The 10,375-nt window shown below is 60.8% G+C and overlaps 1 protein-coding gene across 1 annotated transcript; it reads right to left on the bottom strand.

The window, feature by feature from the left end:
• Positions 1-221: 221 nt before the first annotated feature.
• Positions 222-7,907, bottom strand: Cel (carboxyl ester lipase). Its single transcript, XM_071600415.1, has 12 exons — positions 7,842-7,907; positions 5,762-5,912; positions 5,556-5,678; positions 5,132-5,329; positions 4,498-4,628; positions 4,268-4,375; positions 4,005-4,122; positions 2,670-2,856; positions 2,302-2,505; positions 1,658-1,855; positions 1,184-1,380; positions 222-646 (listed from the first exon to the last, which is right to left on the bottom strand). Exons 1-12 carry the CDS (start codon positions 7,905-7,907, stop codon positions 222-224), a joined length of 2,106 nt encoding a protein of 701 aa, XP_071456516.1.
• Between the last annotated feature and the right edge of the window lie 2,468 nt (positions 7,908-10,375).

The raw sequence follows: 10,375 nt of genomic DNA, 5'->3' as shown, positions 1-10,375 counted from the left end.
GACAGCCCCTCCTCCCTTTAATCTTGAAGCAAAGACAGACACCGGACAAAAGAGATGCAGTTTTATTCAAAAGAGCTCAAGAGAGGAGGTGGACCCTGGGGTCCCACCCTTGTGGCCTCATGGGGCTGAGGCTCCTGAAACACAGAAGAAAGGAGTCAGTGACTACAGGAATCTGAGCCCCCTCGGGATTGTCCGCGGGAGGTGCTGCTACAGTCTGGGGGTCATCCACGGGGTGCTGGGGGGCCCTGGGACTGGTCCACAGGGGGTACTGGGGGGGCCAGGGAGTCGTTACCTGGTGGGAGTGGGGGGGGACGGGAGTCGTTGGCGGGTGGGAATAGGGGGGGACGGGAGTCGTTGGCGGGGGGGAATAGGGGGGGACGGGAGTCGTTGGCGGGGGGGAATAGGGGGGGACGGGAGTCGTTGGGTGGGAATAGGGGGGGACGGGAGTCGTTGGCGGGGGGGAATAGGGGGGGACGGGAGTCGTTGGGTGGGAATAGGGGGGGACGGGAGTCGTTGGCGGGGGGGAATAGGGGGGGACGGGAGTCGTTGGCGGGTGGGAGTGGGGGGGGACGGGAGTCGTTGGCGGGTGGGAGTGGGGGGGGACGGGAGTCGTTGGCGGGTGGGAGTGGGGGGGGACGGGAGTCGTTGGCGGGGGGGAATAGGGGGGGACGGGAGTCGTTGGCGGGGGGGAATAGGGGGGGACGGGAGTCGTTGGCGGGTGGGAATAGGGGGGGACGGGAGTCGTTGGCGGGTGGGAATGGGGGGGGACGGGAGTCGTTGGCGGGTGGGAGTGGGGGGGGACGGGAGCCGTTGGCGGGTGGGAGTGGGGGGGGACGGGAGCCGTTGGCGGGGGGGAATAGGGGGGGACGGGAGCCGTTGGCGGGTGGGAGTGGGGGGGGACGGGAGCCGTTGGCGGGTGGGAGTGGGGGGGGACGGGAGCCGTTGGCGGGTGGGAGTGGGGGGGGACGGGAGCCGTTGGCGGGGGGGAGTGGGGGGGGACGGGAGTCGTTGGCGGGTGGGAATAGGGGGGGACGGGAGTCGTTGGCGGGTGGGAGTGGGGGGGGACGGGAGTCGTTGGCGGGGGGGAATAGGGGGGGACGGGAGTCGTTGGCGGGTGGGAATAGGGGGGGACGGGAGCCGTTGGCGGGGGGGAATAGGGGGGGACGGGAGTCGTTGGCGGGGGCCTCTGGGGTGGCCCCCTCACCCACCACTGTGGGCAGTGCCCGGTAGGTCTGCGTCCAGTACTGCAGGTAGTTGGCCCTCAGGTGCTGCTTCATGGAACTGCTGTCCATCTTCTTGGTGATCTCCAGGTAGCTGCCGTCCTCCAGGGTGTAGGGGTACCAATGTGTGGGCACGGCCGAGTGGCCCATGTTGGGGTCCCTGCAGAGTGAGAAGAGGCTGGGCAGGTCCGAGGGCTCCCAGGAGGCTGCAGCTCTGAGCCCCGGCAGCTCCATGTCCACACCCTGCACAGCCCTGGCCCTCTGAAGACCCATCTGTGGCCCAGCGTTGGCTGAGGTCCTGGGCTCTGTGCGCAGCTTTTATCCTCAGGTACAGAAGGGGACACGGAGGCTCGGGGCTAAATGACTTGCCCAAGTCTCCCCACTGGCAGGCAGGGGGGCAGCGGCAGGAGGCCTTGTTGGCTCAACCCACACCTTACCCGCTTCTGGCAAAGTTGGTCCAGTAGGCGATCATGGCCTTGGAGACAGTCCTGTCCTGGAGCCGGTAGCCCAGCGGGGTGGCAAAGGGCTTTCCAAAGACATACTGGAGGTCATCAGCGTGGTCAGCCCCCACCCATTTGGGGTAGACGGGCATCCGAGAGGGATGGGAAAACAGGTAGAAGTAGGTGTGGGCACTCCTGAGGGGTGGACAGACAGCCGGGTTGGAAGGGACACTTGGAAGTGGGCCCTGGGGGAGGCCAGTGGGGAGCAGAAAAGGAGCTGGGGAATTCCCACCCGAACCCATGGAAAAAGTGGGGTATTCACACCTGGGGAAGGAAGAGCCACAGCCCAAATTCATGAATTCCACAATTCGATCATATTTATGCCTCACCTCTATAAGATGTTTGAGGCACCTTGCTCCTGTAATTTAGTATCAAGAAAGGGCTTTTTCCTCTCCACGTGAATTTGCACTTCTCTTTTGATTGGACAAGGTAAGGTATGTGTCCACATTTGTTTCCCTTTTTGCCTTGACTGATGGGAAGCTCACTGTATTTGTTTAGTCGGCCAAGAGGCCTCAGAAGTAAGGTGAAGCATCTTAGATGGCCCCTCCCCCCAGGAAGGCACCCACTTCCCAGAATCTCACTTGGCTTTGGCTCTGTGCTGTGCCAGGGCGATCTCTGTGGGCATCAGGAAAAGAATGTCAGTCTCCAGGTCCACCACAGTCTTTTTCCTGGTCACCTGGGAGGGGTCCTGGGCCCAGGACTCAGTGTAGATGTCGAAGGTGGCCTGGGCACCCCTGAGCCCCTTGGTGACAGTGAGCCCGCTGACCAGCCTGTAGAAGTCCTCTCTGAAGGGAACAAGCAGGCACTGGACCCTCCACCTAGAACCACCCTCCCCTAGTACCACCCCAACCTGGCACCGACTTCCTGCACTCAACCGCCTGCTGAGCCTTTGCTAGCCTCCCCAGCTGTCCTCCAGCATGTGACCCTGGGGTCCTGTGCCCCTGCTCACTCTGTGATGTCCTGGTTGTTCTTGTTGATGGCCGGCAAGTCCACGCCTGCAAAGAGGTGGCCATCCATGTTGTTGGTGCCTGCTAAGAAGTCTGTGTCAGCAGCATTGGCGAACAGGTTGACGGGGTCATCAGGGATGAAGTCTCCATCGATGACCGGGATGAAGGCCAGATAGTGAAGCACGGGGTCTGGGTGGAGAGACAAGGGGCTCTTGGACCTCGCCGTGTCCACCTGGCCCTCCCATCGGCCTTGTACAGCCTGAGTCCATCTCCTTCCTTCTCTGGTCTATCAGAGATTCTCGACCCTGGACCTGGACACTTTGGGACTGGATAACGCTTTGCTGTGGGACGTGCTGTCCTGTGCAGGGCGGGAGGTGGCGCAGCATCCCTGGCCTCCACCGCTGGATGCCATGACACCCCTCCAGCTGCGGCAATCAACATGTCTGCAAACCTTGCCACAGGGCCTCGTCCTCTCGCCCCAGGGGCAGGCACCCCTCTCCTCCCTCTCTTCTCACTCAGCCTGAATCAGGAACAAGGAGCTGAGAGTGAGGGAGGGGGAGGTGCCCACTACCGGGCTGGGTTCCGCCACGGGCAAGTCTGCAGCCTTCCAGAACCCCGACCAGCACCCAGAGGACCCAATAGCTAGCTGGTTCAGGGCAGGGCGAGGCCATGGCTTTAGTTCCATTCTTTCAGATAGCTGTGTGGGTTGGCAGAGAGCATGCTTAGCAAGCACAAGGCCCTGGGTTTATCCCCACACCCAAACGGGGGGAAAAAGAGTCGGTTTGCATTTGAGCCCTATGATTTTCTTTGGCTTTGGCTTTGGCTTTGCATTCGCCATAGTTAAAGAGGCAAACGTAAGGCTTCCTTAGATTTGCTTTGGGAGAGAGAGCAGGACTCCAGCTGCCAAGCCGGCAAGCAGGGGAGTCCCTGCCAGGGCCTGCGGGGCCCAGCACTGTAGATGCTCAGCCAGTGTTTGCTGAATGAGCTGCGGGAGGAAGAGGGAGAGGGTGTGGAGCACGGGACGCTGGGCCTGGGGACCTCTCTAAAATGTGCGTAAGTCCTTGCGCGTACGTGTTGTTGGGGGCATGGGGCCCATGTTATCAGCTTCTCAAAGGGGGCACCATGACTCACAGACAGTAGGAGACCCCTCCCTCCAGGAGCCCCTGAGGCCTGCAGCGGGTGCAGTGGGACACTGAGCTGTCTAGGGACACAAGCCAGTGAGTGACGGGCCTGGCCCCAGCCCCGGTGCCTTCCTCTCCTCTCCAGGAGCTTGGCCTTGCCCAGCAGTGGCCTCCCACCCCATAGGTCCCCGTTTTCCCCCAGCAGCACCCACTCACACTCCAGGTCTGCCAGGGGCACCTTGTAGGCCATGGTCAGGGCGTGGGGGTCAGTGATCTTCAGACACCTGGCCAGCCTGGCGGTGTCATCCAAGGGACAGCCCACTTTTTTGGCAACCTGGGGGCAGAGTAAGGTAGGCCGGTGACCAGGCAGGGAGCAGTCTGGGGTAAGGATAGGATCCAGGCGGACGGCAGAAAGCAGGAGGGCGCCCGGGGTCTCTAGCAGAACCCGAGCCTGCCATTCCCTGCCCTCCTCCACTTACCTTCTTGGCCCAGAAGAGTGGGTCTTTCTGGATGGCCCAGGGGCTCAGGGCCACACCGCTCTGGCTGATGGCTCGCCGGATAAGGCCCTTGTTGTAGGGGGAGAGGGTCTGCAATACAGAAGTCCTGTCAGCCAGGCTCGCCCTGGCGGAGGACACCAGCCAGGGTACTTCAGGCTCCCCCTTGGCCCTCCAAACCCTGTAGAAAGCCCTCCTCTTAGGGACCCGCCAACCTGCAGAGAGACGCTGGCACCTCCCGCTGATTCTCCAAAGATGGTGATGTTGTTGGGGTCCCCCCCAAAGGCCGCAATGTTCCTCTTCACCCAGGCGATGGCCATGTGCTGATCCCGAAGGCCATAGTTACCTGGACAGGGTGAGGGGAGGAGTCTGTCCAGACCTGAGCTGGGGCTGGCAGGGGGCTGCGGGCACCCAGGGCTGGCTCAACAACATGGGAGGAGGGAATCGTCCTCAGTGGCATTGAGATCCTCGGGCAAACGGGGCCCCAAGACACTTGGTGAAGGGATGTGGAGCTTGGGACAGGGAAGGGCAGTAGTATGGCCAGGCCTGCTCATCTCCCCGTCCCTGCCACAGTCCCTCCTGTTGTCTGTCTGTCCTGTGGCTTCAGTGTCCACCCCTGACTCTGCCCCAGTGTGTCATTTGGTCTCCCCGGGCTTCCCTGCCCCACTCCACTTGGCCTCCCGCAGCCTCCTGTTTCCCTACGTCACTCAGCTTAGCTTCCTGGCTCTGGGAATGGGATTCTGGCCTTTCTGTGGGGTTCTCAGGATCTTTCTGGGGCCAAGGGGTGCTGAGGGCATCTTCCTCCTGGACTCAGAGCTCGCAGGACCCACCCCAGAGCCTCCCACAGACCTGGCAGGTTGGCGTCCCCCGTGCTGAGGAAGCCCAGGGGGCCGACGCGGTAGTTGAAGGTGACAACGATGACGTTCCCACGCGTGGCTATCTCCTGCCCGTCATACAGGTAGTTATTGAGGAAGTTGGCCCCGTGGCCAGCCCCCATGAGGAATGCGCCTCCGTAGATCCAGATCATCACCGGCAGGTCCTGGGAGACTGAGACGCAGGAATAGGCCAGGTGACTCAGATGCCCCTGCAGCCCTCTCCTCAGCCATTCCCCTGCCCTCGCGCAGCAGGCACCTTCTCCCAGGCTGGGGACCAGAGGTGGGCGCCTCCCCCCACACCTCTGTGTTGATTTCCAGGGAGCTCAGTTCGCAGCCCCCAGACACCGCCGGGGGCAGGGCTCTGATGTGGGGTTTCCTTTGGGGGTTGAGAGGCAGACCTTGCTTCTTGCCCTGGGGCACCCAAATGTTGAGGTAGAGGCAGTCTTCATCCCCGTAGGTGTTGTCCTGGGTGATGGTGGCCTGCAGGCATCGCTTCTTGAAGTCCTTGGCCTTCAGGGTCCCTGCGGGCAGTGGGAGGGGCTGGCGTGAGGAGGGCAGTGCCCTCACCACCCACCCAGGCTGGCCCAGCACCCACGGTGCCCACCTTGCCAGCCGGGGTGACGCTGGGGATTCTCCAGGGTCTTGGCAGTGGCAAAGGGGATGCCCTTGAAGATGTCGACAGAGTCGCCACCCAGGAGGCTTAGCTTCTTGTTGACACCTTCCACGAAGCCTCCTTCGGTGTACACGGCACCCAGCTGGGTGAGAGGCGGCAAGGTCAGCAGACTGGGGCCTGGCTGGCCTGAATCCGGAGTGGCCAACCAAGCAGGCACCAGGGGGCCAGAGGCTCCCCAGAGACAGCATCAAAGGAGGCCCCAAGAAGGCAGGCCGTTGCTCCTTGCCCAGCGGGCTAGAGGGCCTGGCTTCCTGTCCCTTCGCCCTAGCCCCAGAGATCCAGAGTTGCCCCTCAGCCAGCGTGGACGTGTGGGTTCTGGCCGAAGCTGCCTATCTGAGACCTGGAGCCTCAATTTCCTGATCTGTAAGATGGGACACCATAGAGCCTCCCCCAGGGCCAGCAGACCACCAGATGGTGGGAAGACCCACCAGGGAGCTCCCCATCCCACCCAAGCCAGCAGACCTGCTCCGGGTGTCTCGGTCTGCGCTGCCCCACACGGGCTGACATGTCCATCCCCACAAGGGTCCTGGAGGTAGGGGCTCAGCTGCTTGCTGCCCCGGAGAAGCTGAGGCTCAGCGGCCTCCCTGCTTAAAGTCACCCTGCTGTGAAGTGGCTGCCCAGCCTGCGCCCTCTGGGCGCTGCCTCCTGTCCGCCCAGAGCAGCTCCCCTTGTGTGGAGAGCGGTGGCAGCCCCAACTCTCTGGCTCTCCTGAGCCAGGTCCCAGGTGGCAGGAAGCAGGCCTACACCCCAGTCTGAAGCCTAAGCTGCCAGACCCCTGTCACACCAGGTGGGAGAGCAGGGCCGGCAGGGACTGTGGACCAGAGGGAGCCTCTTGACACTGCTGGGCACCCTGCCACACTGGCAGGCCCCCCCGACTTCCTCGTTCCATCCCCCCAAGCCACTGGGAGGAGGCAGAGGGCCAAGCCAGCGCTCCAGAGAGGAGGCAGTCCCTCTCAGAGGGGTCTGTGAGTGGTTGAGACGGGTCTGAGGGCTTCAGGGTGGGGGCTTTGGGGTGTGGGGACCTGGAATAAGTGGCAGTATAGGGAGCGATGACTGTCGGTGGGGGACCGGAGCCGTGGGGGGAACCCCAAAAACCCTCCCAAGAAAAATAATGACTTCCCCTCTGTGACAGAAGGGACCCAGTGCCAGGTCCCTGACTTCCAGGTCCCGGGGCAGGACCCGGGGGCAGAAGTAGGTAGAGAAGGGCCACCTGGAAGGAGTCCCGGGGGCTGGGGGGCAGGATGAGGGATGGACAGAGAACGGGGGTGGGGGGGTGGCAGTGCGGTGAGGGCCTGGAGGCCCTGTGTGAGTCCTGCTGGGGACGGGGACTACGCCCTCTCTGACTTTGTGTGTCTGTTGGGGACTCGTTACTTGCTCCTCACACCTCGGGAAGCCAGTTAAAGGGCAGATTTTGCAGATGCCCCAGAAAGCGGGTGCAGCCCTACCTCGAGGGGAGCCCTGCACAAGGCAAGCTGGGCTCAGTGCCCCTGGGGGGAGCAAGACATGGAGGTGGCACTGGGAGCCAGAGCCTGGCTTGAACTGCCCAGATTCGGATTCCTGCTGAGAACAGAAGGGTGGCTGTGTGACGCTGGGCACTTGGCCTGTCTGCCCAGGGCCCTGCCTTCCCTTCCATGAGACAGGGAGGTGGGTATCAGCGGGGCTGCAGGTAGGATGGCCCAACTTGGCCAGCAACCTTCAAGGGGCCCAGGCAACTGAACCTCAGACGGGCAGTGGACAATCGCACCGATGCCCTCCACCAACAGTCGCTCGTGGTTTTTCTGAAGTCCAGCCTCACAGGGGCTCCGCCTCACGTGAGTGGGTTAGCAGGGAGGGCCTGGGCGGCCGCAGCCCCGGGGCTGGTGGGCTCGCTGGGTCTCTTGTTCTGGCTGTTTCCGCTGGGAATTCTCTGTCTGTCCTCCCTTCTACAGGCCCTGTCCCCACAGTTTCCTGATCTGGGTCATCGAGGAGAGGGCCCCTGGGCTCCCGGCCCCTCTGCGGGGCTCTCGCTTACCTTTGCAGCGCTCGCCCCAGCCAAGCAGCAGGCGAGGCCCAGGACGACCAGCCCCAGGCGCCCCATGGCGAGTGTCTGTCTCCAGGTGGCCCTGCCTCCAGGTGGCCCTGCCTCCGCGCCCCGGGTATTTATGGAACTGGAGCCAAGGTCAGTGCGTGCGCAGCACACTCTCAGGCAGTAGGGGCCATCTCTCAGGGCGGGCTGCTCCACGTGCCTGGCTGGTGCCCGCAGTGCACCTGTGTAGGTTACTGCCTCCTGGGAACAAAGGCAGGTGGCACCGTGGGGCTGCCCGGCCGGGCCTGGCTGGGTGCTGGGCGCCCTGTACTCCTGTTCATTTGCCAGAAGGTGGTGTTCCCTTCAGAGAAGTGCCGGGCTGCTCCCTAGCTCAGCCGCAGTAGACGGGGACTAGTGTGGGACTTCTAGGCAGAGGTGGCTGGGGCTACTGGGCACCAGCTGGCGGACCCTGGCTTGCTCAAGAAGCTCTTACTGGAGGCCCCTGGGTGCACAGCCTGGCTAGGGGCAGGGACCAGAATGCCAGACAAAGAGCACTGGGGGGTGACAAGGGTCTCTGTGTGGATGGGGGCAGCACAGGAGGCATCTCTGAGGAAGGACGGGCCATGGAAATGGCCCATGCAAGGGCCCTGGGGCACACGGGCAGAGAGAGGCAGAGCCAGGGAGAGGGAAAGGCAGGGTCTGGGGGAGTTGACAACAGAGGAAGGGGTGGGTGGTAGTTATCTCCAAAGAGGCCACTAGCTTTTCTGGGAATACAAGTCACCCTGAAACCAGAAAAGGTTATCAAAGTGACAGATAGCCATGAGCCAAGTCCCAAGAGGGTGCTTTTGAGGAGTTGCCTGCACCTGAGGTCACCTCGCACTGAAGACCTTGGGGCGCCCCACACACTGTACAGTCCTCTTCCATCGGTGGTGGGGACCTTGGCTGGCCAGGTGCAGCCAGACCCGCCTAGGAGCTGTACCTCTGGCTCTGACCACAGACCCCGCTGCCCCTCCGTGGCCAGAGGCCAGGCCTGGCAGGGATCTGCAGATCCACACCTGTGCGTCTGGTCTTTGTGATGCCAGGGGCAGAGGCCAGAGAAAGGTGGGGAGGGCAGCAGGCAGGAGTGGGGGCAGTGGGAAGAAGGGCGGCGGGCAGGAGTGGAGAGGGAAACGCCCCTGTGCCTGGTTGTCTGCCCGTTGCTCCAATTCTGGGAAATAGGAAGTGATCCTGAAGGGGGGGACTTCGCTCCAGGATATTTTTGAGGTCTTGTTTCTAGAAGCTGAGGTGGAAGGAGGAGTGCAGAGGGTAGGCAGGCAGGAGGGAAGGAGGCCTCTTTGTTCATTTATTTATTTGTGGGTTTGGGGGTTGAACCCAGCTAGTTCTTGCACTTGCAAGCACTCTACACTGAGCTATGTCCCCAGCCCCTACACTTTATTTTGAAACAGGGTCTTGTGAAATTGCCCACTTTGGCCTCAACCCTGTGGTCCTCCTGCCTCAGTCTCCTTGTTGCAGGGACACACGAGGCAACAAGAGAGCAGGAAACAGTTTTATTTGGCTGCAGCCAGGTTCAGAGGGCACAGCTTTCGCTGTAATCAATCAATCTCCTGAACCCCTAGTTCAGGTAATTTCAGAACTTTACATCCAGCATGTAAGGGGAGGGGCTCAGAAGTTCCCAGTCTGCAGAAAAAAAAGTTCTCACAAAAGCAGCTTTTTCTTTCACTGTTCTGGGCAAGTTAACCCTTCAAGGACCACACCTGAGAAGGGGGAGCTTCTTCTCTCCTTTCTTTCCTCCCCTGCCAGCTGTTACTATGGAGCCCAACTGGTAACTTCTCTTATCTTAGAAAGGTAGGCATCTCTGTGAAGCCCAGCTCAAGGCCAGAGGCCTTGTTAAAGGATTTGTCTTTTTTTTTTTCTTAAATCAAATTTTGCATTTGCAAACACACTTTTACAAATTACGATACTGGATAAATGTTTATGGAAAACTAGTAAAGGGGTGTCCAGCACCTGGAGTGCTGATTTCTCCCAGGCCAGTGGCCAAGTAAAATAGAGCAACAGGCCAAAATAGGAAGTTTACCTCCATTGAACTCTTTTGTGGAGACTCTTTTGCTGATAGAACTGAAATCAATCATGGGGAAGATTTCTGGAGGAGCTTAGTCAAGATATTCTGTGAAGGCAGGGGTGCCACTACGTCCCGAGTAGCTGGGATTACAGGTAGGCACCCCCTCACCTGGCTCATATCAAATTTCTATAGCAATTATAGATTCACAGCAAATTTGAGCAGAAAGGACGGAGTTCCCATGTCTGCCTGCCCCTACACATCTGTAGCCCTCTGCAGGATCCACACTCACTGGAGGGGGACATCTGTTACAATGAAGGAGCCCACACAGACACGTCATCACACCAAGTCCAAGCGTACGGGATGGTTACTCTTGGCATTGGACATTTTATGGGATTGGACAAATGTATGAGGCCGTGTCTCCATTATTATGGGATCATTCAGAATAGCAGCACTGCCTTAAAAACCCCATGTGCCCCATCAC

Source organism: Marmota flaviventris, chromosome 13 (genome assembly GCF_047511675.1).
Source record: "Marmota flaviventris isolate mMarFla1 chromosome 13, mMarFla1.hap1, whole genome shotgun sequence".
Classification (NCBI taxonomy): Eukaryota; Metazoa; Chordata; class Mammalia; order Rodentia; family Sciuridae; genus Marmota; species Marmota flaviventris.
This window is presented reverse-complemented; position numbering and strand designations above follow the sequence as displayed.

Excerpts from the sequence above, each read along its gene's own strand:
- Cel (XM_071600415.1), bottom strand. The coding sequence starts at position 7,907 with ATGGGGCGCCTGGGGCTGGTCGTCCTGGGCCTCGCCTGCTGCTTGGCT. Across the intron at positions 1,381-1,657 it reads ACCAACTTTGCCAGAAGCGG|GGACCCCAACATGGGCCACT; the intron begins GTAAGGTGTGGG and ends CTCACTCTGCAG. Across the intron at positions 647-1,183 it reads TGAGGGGGCCACCCCAGAGG|ACGACTCCCGTCCCCCCCCA; the intron begins CCCCCGCCAACG and ends TCCCCCCCGCCA.